The 21,728-nt window shown below is 35.7% G+C and overlaps 1 protein-coding gene and 1 long non-coding RNA gene across 2 annotated transcripts in view; one reads left to right on the top strand and one right to left on the bottom strand.

Annotated features, from left to right (window-relative positions):
• Positions 1-18,952, bottom strand: part of abcg4a (ATP binding cassette subfamily G member 4a) — a 49,161-nt gene extending 30,209 nt beyond the window's left edge. The window contains exons 1-2 of the mRNA XM_087253569.1: positions 18,454-18,952; positions 13,122-13,350 (exon numbers count right to left, since the gene is read on the bottom strand). Of these exons, the coding sequence (XP_087109695.1) occupies positions 13,122-13,341 (220 nt within the window). The 5' untranslated portion in view covers positions 13,342-13,350; positions 18,454-18,952. The remainder of the gene's footprint in view (positions 1-13,121; positions 13,351-18,453) is intronic.
• LOC147844010 (uncharacterized) lies at positions 3,052-10,667 on the top strand. Its single transcript, XR_015491292.1, has 3 exons — positions 3,052-4,298; positions 5,092-5,467; positions 8,525-10,667. It is a non-coding gene; the product is annotated as an uncharacterized LOC147844010 (long non-coding RNA).
• Positions 18,953-21,728: the final 2,776 nt, after the last annotated feature.

Genomic DNA, 21,728 nt, shown 5'->3' with positions numbered 1-21,728 from the left:
CACACATACATTTTAATCGCAAATTCTGATGGTCAGAAGATTGTATGTCCAAGCTCACATCATGAGCGAGTTTATAGTCCATTTCACACATACAGACCTTCCCGGAAAATCACCGCCAATTTTCCGGAAAGGTCTGTATGTGTGAACAGGCCCTTTTTGAAAACACCAGTAAATTTGTTCTGCCTATTTTCCAGAAAGTGAAGTTATAACATTACCGGTAATTTGCCGGTAATTGTGAATGCAGAAGGAAGATTGCCGGAAAGAGCGAGTTCACGTCTAGAATGCGCTTACGTGAGACGTCAATTCTAGCCAAACAGAACACTCAGACGCATTCACATCCACACAGTTTATGAAAATAAAAGCCTAGATGTTAGTCAGATAACATTTCTATGTTCCTTTTTAATGCCAACGGTGTCAAAAATTATCAATAAAATGCTTATGGTAAACCGCTGATTGTTTACCTTCAAGCTCTGCTTCCTTCAGTTGCTTGTTGCGTGTGCATGTGAAGGAGCCGGTGAGCGCCAGCACACATACATATTCTGAACATTTTGACATGTGAAAGTGTTCCTCCACATGTTTTCATATAAGCTGTTCCCAATACTTATCCATCCACATAATTTGTAATGTAGTCAAGTGTGTAAACATCTAGCTGTGGTTTGCGTTTCTGCCTTTTGATGTCTCACAAAGCAGCTGAATGAATGCTAAAGCTTTAAATAAAAGTGAAACCATCAAGAAAAGGCAGACTTTTCTATGTTTACAAATAGAAGTGCTGCCGTTTAGAGCTCATTTTTGGTTAGTGATGTCGGAATTTACTGGTATTTTGGAATGGATGTGTAAATGATCTTTTCCGGAAAAATTCAGGAACATCCATGCCTGGATATTTACAGAATATTCCTCGGTATCACTGTGTGAAAGCGGCTATAGATGTCATGTGAAAACAACCAATAGACCCTTCAGGAACAAACATGTAAGAGAAAAATTGCCCTATTGACAGCTTTTACATCTTTATTTCTGAAAGTACAGAGGGACATAAACACTCTAAAGGTAAGATTAGAAAAATCTCTGACTCAAAACTCTGAAGCAAGAGCACAATAATAGATTAGAACAAGCTAGTAAACTGACAGAAGCTGGAAAAAGCATATGTTGAGTTCAAACTAAATGAAATACTGTATCTGGTGCGATATTAGAAGTCTTTGGGTTAATGAGCTGCTATTTAAGTACAAAGAGAGTCCCCATGGAAATCACGTTGAAGGCAAAGTATAGTCACAGAGAAAATTGTAACGAGCTCTGAACTTCAGCTTTACCACTGGGTTTGTTTGCATACGCACTGTTGTATAACATCTGTGGCAGCTATGTACACTTGCTCTAACTGGCTCCAATCAAGGCAAGCATCCAAAATTCAGTGTGTTCACGACTCAACATGCTCCAAGAGAAGTGAGAGAGGAGAAACGGAACAAGGGATAAGAAATTGCAGGAAGAGAGAGAAGATAAAATATGACAGGTGAACAGGAGTCCGGAGGGAGAGACAAAGTGGAGAGAGAGGCTAGAGGTAATACAGAAAAGCAAAAACAACAGAGCGATCGATAATGATGAGAGGCTAGAAGAGGGAAAACAGAGAGAAGAGGCCGTATGACATCTAAGGAGGAGGGTTAAATGGCAGGAAAAGCCACACAAGCTTGAATTCATCCATCAGAAATGAAACCATCAGCGTGCACATAACTATTAATCCATCTTCGCTGTCATATTCACATGCATTATCATGCAAGACATCGGGCAGTGTTTATAGAGGAAGAATATGCCCTTGACTATAAAATCATGCTACATGGACTGCACAGTAATGTAATGGGTAAGGAAACAGCAAGGTTAGCCTGGATCGGTATAGATCGAGCAAGCAAGCAAGTACTTTTGCTTTTAGAGCGTCTATAAAATTTTCGTCTCTGGAATGAATTTCAGTTTTTCATGCCACTTACAGTTTATGCTTGTCTGGCTGATCGAACAACCAGCTAAAGATGTTAGATGAATCGTATATAGTTTTGATATTACTCGCTATGTAATGCCAGTCCAAACAATATCAAAAACCTGACATACACAACCTTTTTTTAAAAAGAAATAATACTTTTATTGAAGTGTATGAATTGCTCAAAGGCGACAGCAATAACTTTCACATTGATACAAAAATGTTGATTTCAAATTATTTGTTTTAATTATTCATTAAATAATCTCTGAAAAAATGGGTAATTCTACAAAATATTAATTATTACTTACAACTCGTTTTAACACTAATAATAATAATAATGATAATGAAACCAAGTCAGCACATCAGAAATATTTCTAAAGGATCATGTGACACAGAAGACTGGATTAGGACTAGAAATTTATTTTCTAATTACCTATTCTAAATTATAATTTCTTTTCATAATACTGTTTTTTTTATATATATATATAAAAAAAATACCATTTTCATGACAGTAAGAGACTTTCTAAAATATTAATGGGGTGGTCTATAGTGTATTTTTAAGGCTTTGTTGTGTTTATAAGATGCAAAGCAATGTGTGATTATGCCTAATTTGTAGAAAATCACATTATTTTTTCATATGTCTTACTTTGATTATATACAACTACTCCGCTAACATGAAAACGACTGTCATATTTCCTAGTTCCTCCAAAAGGCCCACCCTCAAGAGGCTCTGGTTGGTCAGCTAACATAATGTGCTGTGATTTGAGGATTGGCTCTGCGTCACCCGGAAAAGCATCATGCCCCTACAAGCACAAACTTTTGTGCTGTGTAAACACTGTCAGTCAGAGTAGCTGTTAGCCGTATCTGTTTGAGATTGAATTAGACAGAAAATGACACAGATGACAGCTGAACCTCACGCCTGCTCTCTAAAATAAAATCTGACAAGTGTCTTTCACATATATTCAGAATAAGCATGTAAGTATTATAGAGCGTTCACATATCTTTTGCGAGTTTGTTATTTGAGATGTAGAACCCAGGGAAAGTGTCCGTTTAGGGAGACACTGCATTGCAGTGAAGATTGTGGGTGCTTACAGGGGTGGGCTGGAGCTGCTCATTTATTGAGGAGTTTTTAGCCGAATCCAGCACTGAACTGAGAGGGATTCTGGAAGCATTCCTTTGTCAAATGCTAGCTATATCTTTTTATAATTCTCTGGAACATAATTAAAATAAATAGTAAGCACTTCTGTCTGTTTTGTTGTGTTCTTCGGAGGCCCAAATACAGAAACAAAATAAGCTCTGTGAAAATAGCAGCAATTGGACGGCACTTTAGCTTTCTCTGCTATAACATTACAGCGCCTCTGGCCACGCCCCTTTGCTGTGCAAACCTTAAGCGCTTGTTGTCTCACTAACCCGGATGTATTTTTTGTTGTCCCCAAACTTAATTCGTTGTAGACTTTATACAGTCTGTAAGCAATAACAGTTGGACAAAAAGATTATTTGAAATTTACAATGGTTTAACAACTTTATTAAATTTGTCTCAGCACAAAAATAAGACATGTATAAAACTGCTGATACATGAACGAGGCATAGAAAAGCTTGTTTCTCAACAGATGGAACAGCAGAGGGACTGTATAATGAGGAAATAATGAGAGAATAGCACTAATGTATGGGATGCTAACTCTGAAAGAGCACAATACGTTTTACACAATGCCATTTAAACACATAAGGAACATATATTCAGTCTCAGGAGTGGCCTGCTATCCATATTATAGAGATCACCACTGTATGATTCACCTTCCTCCATTAAGGAAGGGCACATGTGTTCAAGAGACCTCATCTCATCCCTGTGTGTGTGTGTGTGTGTGTGTGGGGGGGGGGGGTATGTGGGGGTGGAGCTCAGCATGCTGGAGGACATGAACCTATAGGAGCTGCTGTGTGTGCAATAGCCATCATTCACCAGCTTTAACACAGCACTGCACCAGCTTCTCCAGGCTGCTTACTGGCTAAAGTGCATCAGAGAGAGAAAGAGAGAGTACAAGGCAAAGATTGTTCTAGTCTGTCATAAAGCTCCACCAGCTTATATATTATATATAATGTTCTCTTTGTTTAAGAAGTATGTTACAATAAACATGCTATTTCAATGCCTTTAAATGATTACATCTGTTATATTGTATTGTGACAACACTTTGTCACTCACATTTAATTTTCCACTAAATATTTACACCAGACATTTAATTTTAATGTACATATCACAATTTATTTGTCCCAGACTCCATATCTTTTTTTTTTTTACCAATCTCATATTAGACAAATACAGCATTAACCTGTGGTAGATTTCAGGGTCCCACTTTATATTAAGTGGCCTTAACTAACATGTACTTACACAGGAATTAATAGTTTGATATAATGTACTTATTGTGAAAATACATGTATTTACTGTGTACTTTTACTTGATTAAATACATGTATGTAATTACATCAGTACTTAACTTTTGTAATTACATTTGTAAATACACTGTTGACCATCCCTTCAGGGGCGGACTGGCAATCTGGCAATTCTGGCAAATGCCAGAAGGGCCGGACCAATTTTGAAATCTGGGCCGGTCAGTTTTTTTTTAGTATGTATTGTTGTTAAGTACAGACACCTTTCATCTCTTGCTAGATGTAATATTATGATGATGATAATAAAAATAATAATAATAATAAATGTTAAGCATTTGGCCCAATCGGCAACTGCCGCATCGTTTCAACATGGGCCGACCCAATCCAAGGTTACCTGGACATAATCAAAATCTGGCAAGAATGTCATATTATTTCACCATCTTTACACCAAAATAAATAATGAATGTGCGTGTCCGTGGATGGGGCTGTGTCGGTGTGGTAATGTGGGCTGGTGTGGCAACAGTGCCAGGGCTGAATTTTCGTCCCAGTCCGGCCCTGCATCCCTTACACCTTAACCATCCTTAAACCTACCCATGCCACCAAACCTGTCCATAACCCAACCTCTATCCCAACTCTAAAGCACCCCAAGTGTTCTTAAATACATTATGAACACAGTAAGCACATTGTATTAATTTTTCTGATGCAAGTACATAGTAGTTAAGGACACTTAATATAAAGTGGGACCGATTTCAGTACTGTGAGGTTATAACATGATTTAAAGGAACACTCCCCTAGACAACTAAGAGTTAAACAGTTGAGTTTGATCATTTTTGAATCCATCCAGCTGATCTTTGGGTCAGGCAGGAGAAATGTAAACTTAGCATTAGCTTCTTGCTCAAAAATGAGTTTTAAACCAAAGAGTTTTAATAATTTTTCTAAGTTAAACTTGACACTTTCATAGGTACATTGTGTACTAAGACAGAGGGAAAATTAAAAGTTGCATATTTTTACGCCAATTTTTACACTCGTAATAAACAAATGCCTGTGCAGAAGGTGCAATGATATTATCCAGTGCTTGAAAACAATCCCCATCTATAGGTAACTTTCAATGTGACAGCACACATTCTCTGTGCTACACTGTTAACCCTTACTGTAGATTATGCAGTAAATAACTGTAAAATAGCCAGTGTTTTGCTGTAATAAAAGGAAACAGTATTTTACTGTAAAAGGAGCAGGATTTGTATGAGATTTTGTAGTGCAAAGAATAAATTACAGTAATTTACTTTATGTACCCATTACAGATAATTAGTGAAATAATAAATGGTAAATTACTGCTCAACCATTATTACCCCATGTACTCTGATGCTTTATGTTGCTATATATTTACTTTTATGTTTTTAACATTGAGTATCAGGAGTCAACCAATGTCAATGAGCTAATTAAAAGGTAAAGATATCGATGAGATACATTTAAAGGCAAAAATATTCACACAGAGCAATCAAATTATCACAAGTATTTTTATAACTTTGTTTACTTTTCTATAATTAATCTAATTTGCCTAGTTTAGCATATAGTTAAGCGTATAAATTGCACTTTAAGCTGAATATTAGTATTTTGCTAAATAACTAGTAAAATTGTGTTATTTAAAAATATCTTAAACAGCATTTGTTTGGAAAACTTCAAATGAAGTGTAAAAGTGGCATTAACAGTATAGTATAAAGGCTTTCCTAAATAAATGTATTATATTAATCAGATTATTTTATTTATTTATTTATTTTTGATAACTACAGGTTTGGAACAACATGAGGATCAGATTATTTATTATTATTATTATTATTTTTATTTATTTTTTTGCTTTGGATAAAGTTTTTATATTTTTATTGTTTTTATTCAATGATATGTGCATGATTGTGATAAATGTAGGCAGTTGCTTTGAAAATATGCTATGTACCAGGGATTTCAAACTCCTTGAGGGCCGCAGCCCAGCAGAATTTAGTTCCAGCCCTGCTTCAACACACTACCTTTAGATTTAGTTTTATCAGGTGTGTTTAATTAGTATAACTGCACTGTTACTCTGTAGATTGTGCAGTAAATAACTGTAAAAAACAAGGATTTAGGCATCACCACACACTCCCACAGGCTGTCCGTCTTATTCTAAACACAAAGGTGTTAGAAAGAGTTTTCAGAAAATGCTGGCCCTTTAAGAGAGCCAGGTGTTTGATTTGTTTACTGCTGAGTGTGCTCTATTCTCTGTCTATCAATTCAGATGTAGAGTCTGATATGTTTTAGGCTTTAAATAAGAATCTACGATGAGTAAGTAAAATGTGTTAAAATGTTTTTGAGGGTTTATAAAATAAGGCTGTGTTTTAAGTTATATTGTTGTTATCTTGAACTGTGTACTTGAAAGCTACATTGTTAGCTAGTTAGCCTCTCCTCATATAACTTCTTACATTACTTTTGTTTAAGTATATGTATTTATTGGATATTCCATACTGCCATAATGTACAGATGCTAACAGTTGTATGTATCTTTCTGGCAACTAAGCCAAAATTAAATTCCATCATCTCAGTAAGGTAACATGTGCACATCATCACAGGGAATCACAAAAACATGATACACATAGCCATCCACACACAAAAGCTCCACTGTCCGGTCCCAGGTTGTGAGTTTGTTGCTAAGTATTTTTCAGAGCTGTGTTTCCATCTATGAATTTATATTTGAAACAATAAAAAAGTTTGTTGTCATGAGATAATTATAACAATAAAAGATTGGATCCTTTGGTTTTTCGGTGTTGCCAACTTTATTTTTGTTTTCTATAATTATTTTAAACTTTTTGAGATTTGACAGAGCTGTTAATTATTTAAAACTTTAAAATTTAAAATAATTATTTTGTTTTTTGCTGTTCAGTTTTTTTTGCATGGTCTGCATTGAGGAGAGAGTTACACATTTCACTGCAGCACTTTGTGTGTGTGTTTGTGTGTTTATTGGATATGTGATTGTGATAATTGTTAGCAGTTGCTTTAAAAGTATGCTATATACCAGGCGTGCTTAATCCTGTTCCTGGAGATCTACCTTCCTGCAGATTTCAGTTGTTATCCATATCAAACACACCTAAACCAATTAATTAGGACTTGAACACCACGTGATAATTACAGGCAGGTGTGTTTGATATGGGTAGCAACTGAAATCTGCAGGAACGTAGATCTCCAGGGGTCAAACTCCAAGTTACTGGAGAACTGCAGGGCAGCAGAGTTTAGTTCCCACCCTTCTTCAACATTACCTGTAGATTTCTAACGAGCCTTAATTAGTTTTATCAGGTGTGTTTAATTAAAGTTACAGCTTAAAGTCCCAGTCACACTGCACTTCTCTCCCTTTAGACTTCCATTTATACGCATGTGAATGCTGCAGACCTGGAATGCAAGCTCATGCGACAAATTTTACAGTTTGCAGCATTGGAAAGTTCAAGCTTGGAGAACTCTGAACTGCGAAATCACATCATGTGATTGCTTTAGACTAATCAAAGATCAAACCATGACCTCTCTGAACAAAAATTATGGACCAGTTGCTTGCTTTTTCAATCTCTAAATATTTTGTTTTATCCCACTCCTTTTCGCAGAGCCATGTGACAGAATTTTGTATGCTTAAACGTTAGTTTGATTGCAGCCTTTCTGTGCAGACCTGGGGCTCTCAGTAATATGTAAGATGATATTTATATCTGCTGATTTCTTAATTGTTATACATTTTCTGTTTTATATTTGTTTGCTGCTAAAACAATAAAATTAATTTGTCAGAATTTACAACTTAATTAATTTAAAGAATTAATAACTTCTAAATAAACTAATTAATTTTAGTAACACCTTGACATACTATTGTGTATGCAGTATAATGCTGTGAGTTGTAACACTACAGTACAGTAATTAACTGTACACAGTTTCCAGTTAGTTACCACTACTGCTCTATTACAGTAATTAACTGGCAACACTGTTGCCAGCTACTCACTGCAATGGTTCAGTTACAGTAAACAACTGGCAATACTGTTGCCAGCCACTCACTGTAATGGTTCAGTTTCAGTAATTAACTGGCAACACTGTTGCCAGTTACTTACTGTAACCAAACTTTTACAGTGAGTAGCTGGCAACAGTGTTGCCAGTGTTCTTCTGTAAAAAAGCCTGGTAAGGTCTAACAGTGTAGCAGATGGTCACATTGGTTATATTGATGGGGGGAAAAAAACAGGTGCTGCGTAATATCCATGAAACGGCAGCAATGTTCCTTGATTATAATGGCAGAATGAGAGTATACAGTTCCTTGTCATATCGCTTTTCATTTTCTGTTGATCGTACTACACAATTCAACTACAGAAGTGTCAAGCTTAAATGAAGAAATTTATCAAAAATTCTTTGGCTTTTATTGCCTGAAATTCTAATGGCCAGAAATTTTCTGAAAGAATTCAAAAATGTTAAATCTCAACTGTTTAACACTAGTAGATTTTTAATATTAGCCTATTTCCAAAAAAAGTATACTGCTTCTTTAAAGATAAAATACCCCCTTTTACAACCCAGATATGCACATCCACCCAAAGCTAAACTAATAATCTTAAGCACAAAACACTCATTCTTAAATCACAAATGACTCTTATATCCATATGTCTCTATAGCCTCACTATGTGTGTCAACCATACATTTGCATAACATCACTGTCTGACTACAATACTGCAGAAATCCATCTAATCTGGTATCTGTTTTATCTGATCTAATCTCTCAACAAAACCTATGCAGTCTCATATGTCTAAAACCAGTCAATGCTGCAGAGCGAAAAACACCATGTACAATGGATCACGGCAACCAGGAAGAAGGGGAAAACCCCCATGCGGTGTAAATTGAGAGTGCCCTTATTCTCATCGATACGGTGTGAGTGTGCATGTGTGTGAGCTGAGCTCATCCTGGGTGAGTTCAGCTGGGCTGGGCATCAGACAGCAGAGCAGTGTGCCGTCTGGAGAAGTGAATTATTTACTATATCTAAAGTCTGCTGAGAACAGCAAACTCCAGCCCTGGACAAGGGGTGTGTGCATGTGTAAGGGGCTAATAGTATTACACTTGCATATACGTGTGACTGTGTGAACATGTGTGCTTGTGGATCATGCGTTAAGATATTATATGTGTTTGTATAATATTATTGCAAAACAATCCTTGCAGCTATCTATACATAATGTATATATAACATAATATACTATAACAGCGGCCACTTTATTAGGTATACCTGTCTAACTGCTCGTTAATAGAAATTTCTAATCAGCCAATCACTTGGCAGCAACTCAATGCATTTAGGCATGGTCAAGGCGAGCATTAGAATGGGGAAGAAAGGTGGATTTAAGTGACTTTGGCATGGTTGTTGGTGCCAGACGGGCTGGTCTAAGTATTTCAGAAACTGCGGGTTTACTGGCACAATCATCTCAAGAGTTTACAGAGAACTGACCATCTGAAATTTTCTATATAATAGAAAATATCCAGTGAGCGGCAGTTCTGTGAAGCCAAATGCCTTGATGATGCACAGTACCCATCTTCTGATGGCTACTTCCAGCAGGATACTGAACTCAATCCAAAAGAGCACCTTTGGGATGTGGTGGAATGGGAGATTGGCAGGGCCGGAGTGGGACTCTTTTTCAGCCCTGGAGTTTCAAGCCTTAGACCGGCCCACCTCAGTTCACCACTGACTATATTAAAATAAGGTTATTTCCAATTCAGTTTATAATTACACTATCACATCTATTTTTGAGAAAACAGCACTTTTAGAATTTCAAATGTTCAACAACCCTTACAGTATTATGTCTTAACAATAAAAATGAAAAAAAAATAAAAATAATAATTACTACTCAGACAAGGACCGAACCCAGGTTGGCCGCGTCAAAGTCTAACATACTAACCACTGTACCACAACAGCTGTACGTTGCATGGTGACTTATCTAGTTATATCATCATTAACCTGCATCCTGCTCACGAGGCTACGAGAAAATAGATAAAAAGAGCAGAGCTGCGGTAAAATAATGAATAAGAAGGCTGTGGTCAAGTAAATAAATAAACTATTTTAAAAAAGTGTGACTGCTGAGAGCAACCGATTCTGGAACTAGGGACACCGGCCCTCGCGGCCAAAAAACGGACCGGCCCACCGGGAATTCTCCCGGTTCTCCCGATTAGCCAATCCGGGCCTGGAGATTGGTATCATGGATGTGCAGCCGACAAATCTGCAGCAACTGCGTGAAGCTATCGTGTCAATATGGACCTAAATCTCTGAGGAATATTTCCAGTACCTTGTTGAATCTATGTCATGAAGGATTAAGGGAGTTGTGAAGGCAAAAGTGGCCGGTGAGTATTGATATAAACATCAAAACAATGTTTACTGCTATATGCAATGCATATAGTTTGGTGTACAGCTAGCGCTACTAAAATGTTAATTTATGGCTCAGTGGGGAAGAAAAAAAAGAAAAAAAAAAAAAAAAATATATATATATATATATATATATATATATATATATATATATATATATATATATATATATATATACACACACATACATACACACACACACACACATTTTTTTATTTACAAAAATTTACATTTCAGTAAAAAAAAACAATAGATGTATTTTGCATGTTTTCTCCACATTAGACAGAAAAGCAAACTGTTGTGTGAATTCTACAGAGCATAACCTAAGCTGTAAATTATATGAATACTTTATTCTATTTTAATACACAAAACATTGAGTCTAGCAAAGAGATGAAATATGCAACAATATTGCAATAAAGTACATTTTCTCTGCAGTTGATAATTGAGACACCATTTAAAGTGCATAAAAAGAGCACAAAAAACTAAAAGAAAAAACATGGTCATTGGCAGTCTTACAGCTGATCAGCCAGTCAAACATTTATAATGACTTCTGACACAATAAATGTGATATGTTGTGCTTAAAGTGTTGTGTGATTTATTGCATAACAGCAGTTCATTTTATAATGGAATTATTATATCCATGTATTTGTTTGTAGATTATCATATCTAGATTGTTTGTCGTGGGTTGGGAGTAATAAATAAAGTAAACCGGCAGATCACTTTTGTACTCATGGGCAGTAAAAGGAAAATAAAAGTCAGTGACTTGATTTCTAACACAATATAAATCTCAACGGTAAACTGTGCAACCTGCTAAAAAAAAAAAAAGAAACATGGAAAAAATCTAAATTAGCTAATTGTCAGTTATGCTTTAAAATCCCTAATAAAGTTCTGCTATACAGTTAAAGAATCACTGTTCATTTCACATAACATAACCCAAATATGTTGGATATCATGACTAGAGTGATCAGTGACTGGAGATCACACATTGCACAACATTTCACAAGGAAGAAATGCACAAGCGAGAAGTGATAAATGATAAAGGCAGCACATAACTGGAAAGAAACTGAAAGAGAACTCCAATAAAATCTAAATGTTCTAATCTGACTTATTAAAAGCTTGCAATCTAAGATTTCCATCCAAACTACATTTCACATCTCAAAACTCTGGGTCTAGATATTTGCATCCTACAAATATCTCGCAAATCATGTCTCTATTTACAGGTGGTTTTAAGATCCTTTTTCCCTAATCCACTTCAGTGGCTAATGCTAAACAAAGCTGTAAATAGATGTTTTAAAAACGCATCTGATTAAACTGTTTATAGTGTAAACACCAACATTATTCTTATTATTATTAATATTATATTTATAAATTTATTATGAAGTGTGATGGATTGCGTTTTTCATATTGGTTGTAAGTGATTTGTGTCTGTGTGTGATGTAAGTGAGGTGTTTGTTGTGTCATGATGCTACTGGCCTAATTTAATCGCCCCTGGTGGGATTAATAAAATTGTTAACCTTAAATGCAGTCATCCATCTACTTTTCGTTTATATTTTCTTGAACCTTTACAGAACATTTCAAATGTCATTAGAATTGGAGTAAATAGCATGAATCACCGATTCATGGCCTTAAATAATATAATATTTGCTCTAGAAGTCCAGAGAGCCATTTGGAATCATTTCTTCAAACGATGCATTCAAAACTATTTGGTCATTGAGCTACTTTCTCAATTGATTCATTCAAAACTACTGATTCACCATGCCTAGTAAATTTGCTGCCAATATTGAAGTACTTAAATAATTTCTAGCCCCCACAATTGACAAAAACACAATGACAATGTGTCACAGTGACAATAAACAGCCTAAAATACTTTCCTCATGTGTAAAAACTCAGCATCCCTGAACAGAGAGCTTTCTGTCACATTTTATTTGCGTTCGAACAATTGCAAATGTTTTTTCAACAACATTTTTTAATAATAATCATTTTCAAGGACAATTCATGTCTCTTCCGTGACTTGAAAACTAGTCAGTTAATTTCCAGGGTTTTGAGGACGAGTTAGAATCCTGATGTAAATGAAAGAAGTTCAGCCTCAAAACACAATCTACATCTTCTCTATCCACTTAAAGTATTGTGATCAATATTAATATGATATTAAGCATTTAACAGATATATTCTTTTTCTGTGTTGTATTTTTTTGGCAAGCCATGCCAATAAACCTCATTTGAAATTGAACATGTGATCATTATGAGACATGCTAAGAGAAAGCATGCCAAAACAAAGTATTCATACTTCAGTGCATTGCATCAAACCATGGATTATGAATGAAATCACTAAACCAAATCTAGAATTATGTAGCGTGTACCCAGTAATCACCACAGATTTGATCATGAGAATTTATGCAGTACCTCGCCTCCTCCAACAGGGGCCTTCACGGATGGTGTAGGAGAGCTCTGTAAACTCCAGATCCACTGTTGAACGGCGGGGCAGATGTGAAAACCTCTGTGCCTCAGTGATGTGGTTCTCCACCTTCTTCAGGTGGGTCAACATGGCAGCATCTCCACCAGCACGCTTCGTCTCCTCCATAGGAATGGAGACAGACCCCGGCTCTAAGGTCTTCTCAGCCATACCAAGAGCCTGAGAAAGGTTAAATGACGGTTAAACGTATACAGACACAGCAAATTCATCACAGAACTATAATCTGCAATCAAACCTACATCAATGCAGTCACCTCACACATACACATGCACGTGGGATTCTATGTGTGATGAGCAGCTATTTCAAGACTGTGATGTATATTTGAGATCAGCTAAAAAGAGGAACAGAACCAGTCATTCAGTGTTTTGAAGGGAAGCATAAATGAATCATTATGAATGAATGTTCGCTCATTCTAACCACATTATATTCTGTTTTAATGAAGTGCATTCAGTTTAGCTGAATGGCATTAGGATGCTAACTATATTAGCCCAAGAGCATCTAGAAAGATGTTATTCTGAGCACAGAATCACTGACAGAGGAAACATCTGCTCAGACGTGAGGGTTATGCACTTGGAGACAGTTTCACTTAGAAGAGTAATTACCCTTGAAGCCTATGGAATCTGATGCCAGCATTTAAGGCTTTGATGGAAACCTTTTTTTTTTTCCTTTTATATTGGGGCTGTGCTCAACGAACAAGAAAACAGCTGACCGTTGGGTCAAGTATCTTTCTATTTCAAATTTGTGTACTTTTAAACAGTAATACACAGCTTTCCTGAGCACAATCGGGTGCTGTTCTTTATTCAAAGGTTAATCCACCTTAAAATGAAAATTCTTCTCTTATTTTCTCACCCTATTCTCGGAGCGGGCCCATAAGATTTTCATTCTCATAGCACAAAAGAAGATATTTTTTTCTGTGGAATTTTAGCAATTTATGCTAAAATTCCATCAAAGGTCTTCCATCAAATTCCATCAAAGGTCTAACCCTTCCATCAAAGGTCTTTGCATTAAAACACACATAAGGAATAAAAAATACCTTAAAATACCTTATAGAAATACCTTAAAGTTTTTAGTTTAGTGATCAGCAAACATTAACAGAAGCTCAATCATATCTGTGTTTAAAGGCCCATGAAACCCCCCTTTTTCGAATTCTTTCAAAAAATGCCCTGAGATGTTCATGAAGCGCAGCGAGCAGAGGGAGGAGAGAGCATAGCCGGCAGAGCAGGGGAGAAAGAGGGGAGCGAACAACTGTTATTTGTTGACTCACAAAGAGACACAAACCGTTAGCAGACGCATGATTTTATAGTTTACAAAATTAAATTTAAAGAAATAAACAGTAAGTAAGTCCTGCTACATTTGTTATTCGTAATTTCATATTTACATATCCACAATTTGTTATATCATTATAAAGATAATCATGTAAACACTAAAAATGAGGAGAACTTCTCTTCTCCTCAATCCCCGGGTCTGAATGCAGACACAGTGGATAGCAGTGCAGCAGATCTCTTGCCCTGTCTATTTTAACCATTAGCCCTATCAGTAGTGTGGAGGATTTTAAACATGGGCAAACACAGCAGCACGGATATAGGCGATGTGTCTGAATAGTAACAAACTCAACTGATAAAAGACAAAGTCTGGCATTCTCCAATTCTCGTACAGCTCTCTCGGCAGACATGCTTGTTGCAAACCAACAGCTTTGCTGTATCTGCCTTGACAGAATCGCAGGGGAAAGCATGCAAAACAACCACGTGGATCATGGAAACAAACACATATGACCCTTGCCGTGCGCAGAGGCGGTCTCACGGTCATTGGGTCTCACAGATTGGTAGGTCTGCCTTACCTTCAGAAAGCACATGCTCACATGAATAATTGAGAAGCAGGGTCTTCTCATAGGATAAGAAAACTCCGCTATGAATAATATAGAGAAACCGACGTGTCATCACTCCAAAAGCAGATTCCTGCTAAGTCACCGATTGTGATCCTGCCCCAAAAATTATTTTAAACCGGAAGATGAAATTAGCAGACAAAAGCTCAAAATTATCCAGGTTCTCGTGCATCAAGCAGTCATGCTTGAGATTTTGTGAGCACTGTTTAAATGCTGTAAACATGGTTCACTTATCAATTCATACATGTGAATAGAATCCTAAATAAAACCTTAAATCATAAGAAGCTTTTATAAATACCTAAGTTAAATTACTTAATTCATATGTATGTTTTTTTTCTGATTTTAAAAAAAAATTTTTTACTTGATGTATTGAAGCTTTCGAGTACATAAACTTTTAATTTCGGGTATAAACTTTTAATGTAGGGACAGATCTCAGATTGGATAAAAATATATTGATTTGTGTTTTGAAGATAAATTATAAATTGGTCAGTTTCTTTTGTCTTTTGCTTACATGATGATGAGGACATTATTGGTCTGAATTTACGAAAACTTTCCCCTGTTTTTTAATAAAAGCTTTATTTAGTTTTAGTCTCATTTAGATTCAGTTGGACGCTCACATCATTCTGCTGCATGTGGGAAGGCTGAGGTTGTAATACTATAACTGTTGTGAGGACTAAAGATCAGATTACAGCCTGACAACAGTATAATGCTGATTCACAGTAACTTTCTGGATCACACACAATATGAAAATGCTACACATGCACATACAGACACACACACGTATAGCATATTGTCACATACTATATATTATGTAGCCTAATATAATATATTTTATAAAATGCAGGCAAAACCCAACTTCAACCTCATTAGAGACAGTGAAACTGACACTCAATACAGAAAGACTAAAACACACACAATAACTTGATTATAGCCCACAGCATACACAAGAGCTGCATTACACAAAGCAGCACACAAATGCATTTCAGCAAGGTATGTCCAACAGTTAAATGTAGTAATTTCAGCATTTAATTCAAAACCCCTACCCAGATTCAGTGACACTGAACAACAATGCATGGAACCACAGAAGTACAAACAGTACTGACAGCACTGCAAACGTGGAATCTATAAGAGTTATTGTGTTTCACGTCAATGAGAATGCACTTAGGCTGCAGAAGCATCTAAACCAGTTCCGGGTGCTGTGCTTGAGAGAACCCTGCGCTATACAGAACCAATGTTTACACTGTTGCCAGCTAGCAAATTATATCGTTAAAGTGCTTTTATGTCAATATAGAATATTCCATTAAGAAGTGCTTAGTTTATTGTCCATTATGACTCAAAGCTCAAGACCGAAGCATACAGAATCTAACATCATCAGTGGTGTAAAGTAGCAAATCACAAATACTCAAACTACTGTAATCGAGTAATTTTTCTCAAGAATTGTAATTTACTAAGTAGTTTTAAAAATGTGTGCTTTTACTTTACCTTGAGTATATTTTTAGAGCTCTATCAGTACTTTTACTCCACTACTTGATTTTTTCTTGTCAATGGGGATTAGAAAAAATCAGTCCTGTGATTCCTGTACAATGAAATCGCACATAGAAGGGAAATCGCATCAAAATGAACTACCTCAAGACATAGGCACTTTATAAATGCATTCGGAATAAATTGGGAAGCACAAAAAGTGTCCAAAATCTTTACACACATTGACCCAGAGACTGTTTAGATGCATGTCACTGATGAGAAGATGACAGATTACTGTATGATGACCGAAATGGCCTTTAACACCCAGCAGGCATAGGATGTCAACATGACATCAGATTGACATTGTACTTGGTTGAAAATGAAAATCGGGTTGACATCAGAACCCAACATCAGGCCAACATTAATGCAAACCAAAAATCAACCAAATATCAATGTCTAATGAGGTTACAGCTTGACATTGTGTGGACGTAACCACTATGACGTCTATCAGATGTTGGATAATGGTTGCCATATTGAACCTGACGAATAAATGTCATTATCTGACGTCAATATAATGTTGGTTTAAGATATCGACATTGGATTTTAGTAACATACTAACACAAACTAAAATCAACCAAATATCAACGTCATTTCACGTCATTATTGAACATCAAAATAACAATGTCCTTAAACGCTGGCTATTGAACTTATGAGTTTATGATGTTGCGTGCTGGTCAATCACTAAATGCACTACAGAATGTTACGTTTACACACACATTCACAAATTAGATGTAAATGCATCAGTTTTTTACAGCTTAATACTCACTTCTCTTGAGTACTTTTAAAAGGGCTACTTTTAACTCATACTTCGAGTAATATTTATAAAAGATACTTTTACTCTACTTGCACAACATTTTTGGGGCAAGTAATGGTACTTTAACTTAAGTATGATTTTTCAGCGCTCTTTCCACCACTGAACATCATACCACAAGACTTTTCTAGATCTCCACATGTCATAATTTGCATTGATTGGAACATTACATTATAAAACATAAGCCAAAAATCTTGCTAGGAAGAAAAAAAAGGGCAAAATTCATCAATTATGCCCATTAATTTCACTCATATAGTGCTGCCTATGTATATGCAAATCAATTCCAAAAGAATTTACCTTAAACCTGAACTGAAAGAAATGTATATATATATATATATATATATATATATATATATATATATATATATATATATATATATATATATATATATATATATATATATATATATATATATATCCCATTTAAAAAAAGTGTTTAGGAGCATCCTTTTTTTTAAATCAGAAAACAAATCTGACCAGATATATATGGTTATGAGGCTTGATTAACCATGCACAGCCTGAATTAGTCAAACAATGAGCATTTTCTTAAGCAGTGGACTTCACTTCTGGTCCTGAAGTACTTCAGAATGCCACATTTTGGATGTCTTTCTTATCTGACACACCCAATTAAGATATTTGGTGCATTAATGAGCTGATAATATCAATCAGATGTGCTAAATAAAGAAAACATTAGCGTAATGTTAAGGATTGTGAACCAGTAGTAAAAACACTGTCTGGCTCTTTTATCATCTGTCAGAGAAAGGTCACAGTCTCCCTTCACCCACTTCCCAGCACAGATATAGGACTGAATACATAATCAGCTGTTTTGAGAAAACAATACTCATAAATAAAGAAACATATGATGCTGAAGTTGATGAAATACCTTTCATATTCATTACCCTATGGCGAAGAGTCAGTGTTTTAAATAACATGCATCACACGCCGTGTCAATGACATCATCACACGCATTCAAAACACAGAGCAGTGTGTTTAGAGACCCCGCACAAATGTTGACGCACACACAGACTCAGAATGACATGACACCTACTTTTTTGACGCGCTGAGTTGAACAAATGTCTATCTGGCAGCGTGTTTTGCTTTTATAAAGATGTCCAAATCATTCCTTTGAGCATCATACGCAGACCCCCACACACATAGGCTTCAGCAACAGGAGCGGCCCCGCACTATACTCCGAATGAGAGAAAAGATGCTCCGTTACACGCCCGATCCCGCTCACCGGTGACGGCGAGGATGCTCTTCTCCTTCAGAAAGCCGCTACGCGTCACATTCATTTCGTTCACTGAAAACACCCCGAGACAATTCACATCCAAAACAAACATAACAGTTATCAATAATTGAGCAGATGCAGCATCCGCGTTAAACCGTGAGTTTCATCTCGGACAGCTGACGGAAGGGCAAGCCGTGAGTCGATCATTGCGCATTTACACTCATCCGGAATGCGTATGGAGCGGTGTGTGTGGAGAGGGAGAGGAGTAGTCTAGTGCTCATCCTGCCGGTCCTCCGGATGCTGCAGCGTAGTGTGATCTGGCGCGCACTGGACAGAGGAACCCTGGCACGCCCGGCGCTCTGCTGTGCTGCGGGGCGTAACTTCTCTCGTCCGAAATAATTCTCAGTGGTAATAACTGGAGAACAATTAAAGTTGCAGTGATGTATTTGGTTACGAAGAACGCTTGTGTTTTGATATTGAGCTTCGAAAACAACAGCAAAATCCTGCAGAGTTAATTAGCAAATTAACAGTCATAATTTCTAGAACTTTGCAGATTAAATCTAGTTATATTGTTACAGGCGTTTTGGTAATTGTCTTTGGAAATAGGCTAATATAAGCACAACATTTTGTAATTAACACATGCAGAATAAACACATCATGACAACAAAATAATGCTATAATAACATAATTTTTAAATTATGTCACAAATAATAAAAAGAATAATAATGACATTCCATCATTAACATATTTTTCTCTTTCTGTCTACTTATGAAACACGGCTTCTTTTCCACTTTATTTTCTATCTTTTTTATTTATTTATCTTTTAAAACTCACCATCTTCTGACTTTAGTAGCTGTAGTTTGTACAGGACAGTATAGGATATTAATTGCTTAATATAATATAATAATGACTAATATAATATAATAGACTAATATAATATAATATAATATAATATAATATAAAATAATTTAATATAATATAGACTAATATAATATAATATAACAAATATAATATAATATAGACTAATATAATATAATATAATATAGACATAGACATAATATAATATAATATAATATCAGTAATAAGAAATATAATACCAGCTTAATAATTTTTATGATAAAGCCAAAAATTAATAATAAAAAATGCTGTTTATTTATTATAGTGCATCTACTGTTTTCTGTTTTATGAACGCAACTGTCTTTCTAAAAACAAAATTTTTTTTGCGTTGTTTATTTGTGATGGCAGAAGCACGTGCCACTCACTCACCATTGGTTGGTTGTGAGGTGGTTTACATTACAGAGACCCCTCTGCAGGAAGGAGAGAATAGAGTTGGCCAGCTGCCATCTTACGATCTCTGGACAGGTGGGGATCTCACTTTTCCTCTGAATCAGGAAAAGTCAGACAGGTGCAAATATGGCGAGCTCTGAGATCTTCATATGTGCCATATAAATGATTAGATTTTTCGAGCATATAATTCTCAAGACTTTTGTTTTTCGTAATTCACCAGCAACAGGGCTGTTTTCTTTTTTTAATAGGGCAGGAGGAGGAAAACGTAAGTCGAATCTATTTTTAGAACCCCTTGCCTATGAGATTGGGGAGGAAAGCAAAGGAACGGATGGGGATGGAGATGATGGAAAGTAAAACAAAGGGAAATTACAACCAATCCAGCAGCAGCACTGGTGAATTGAGAGCGCGGTCTCTTTAAAGGCGGCACCTGCGCATCGGCTGCTGCTGGTGCTGATGCTGCAGTGCTCGGGTTATTCTCGGTGAAACCGTCGGGGTAACTCGCGTTCAAACGACGCCCTACATCATCCGTGCATGGCGAGCCGAGCACACAAACTCACACACACAAACACGCGGACGCTGTCGGGAGATGCTCGTTTTCACATTCACTTCTGCTTCAGGCTAACTTGATGTTATAGGGATGAAGAGGGCACATTTTCTTACTTTGCAGCCAGTGCCTTAACTCTTGCTCCTGGTTGCAGTCTTTTCAATCTTTTTTTAGCTTAAAGAGAGTGAATGAAGTGACACAAAAACATTGCATAAAGAAATTCTTAGTTTTTACTCAAATCTTTTTCAATATTTAAAAAAGTGTTTTGACTTTGTAACTAAAAATAAGAAATGATAATTTAAATTTTAAATAATATTTTATAGAAAATAACTATGCAAAGGTAAATTATAGATACACTGTAAAAAATTTTTTATTTACGGTAAAAAACTGGCAGCTGGTTGCCAGAAAACGTAAAAATACGGTAGACATGTTTTTCAGTTTACAACATAATTAAGAGAACAGTAAAATTCACGGTAAAAAACTAGCAGCTGTGGTTGCCAGAATTCTACTGTTAAAAATATGGTAAAAATGTTTTTCAGTTTACGGTATTATTAAGACTGTAAAATAATAAAAATATATCTATAAAAATAAAGACTGAGAAATATATATATTTGCACATATAATATTAAGAGAATGCAACATGCACTATTAGTATGACCAACAGGCAAAAATGAAGTCAATACCTTTAAAACATCACAAATTAAATTCAATATAAATTGAAATTGAAGGAGCCCTCGATAATAATAATAATAATATGCAATAATAATAATCAAAATCATATTAAAAAAGGAACAATCATGCAATTAAATTCTTAAACACTTCCATATAAATACACACATATTCCTTATAGACCATAACATTGGGATTTACTGTTTAAAATAAACAAGAAAAAAGGGGTTTTAACAGTATACATCTGTAAAAATAAATAAAAAGGCTTACTTTTTAGCGTTTCTTTGAATTTTACCGTTGTTTTAAGGGTTGTTATTGTAAAATAATGTAATTTTAGCAAAACAATAATGTAAAGAGTACAAAGTTTTTTTGTATTTATATTAACAGTATTTAACTGTTAACTTACCTGAAATTTTTATGTTTCATAATTTACAGTTTTTTTTTACCTTCATTCTTTTACAGTCTTTTACAGTGAAAACTACAGGCATTTTTTACAGTGATACAAAGGGATAACGTCGACAAATGACAAATTTGACAATAAATCAAGAAGGAATCAGGCAGGCAGTGGCTCAGTGGTTAGCACTGTTGCCTCACA

This window comes from Danio rerio, chromosome 5 (genome assembly GCF_052040795.2).
Source record: "Danio rerio strain M-AB ecotype USA chromosome 5, GRCz13ab, whole genome shotgun sequence".
NCBI lineage: Eukaryota > Metazoa > Chordata > Actinopteri > Cypriniformes > Danionidae > Danio > Danio rerio.
Note: the sequence above shows the minus strand (reverse complement) of the source record. Positions and strands in the feature narration are given on the sequence as shown.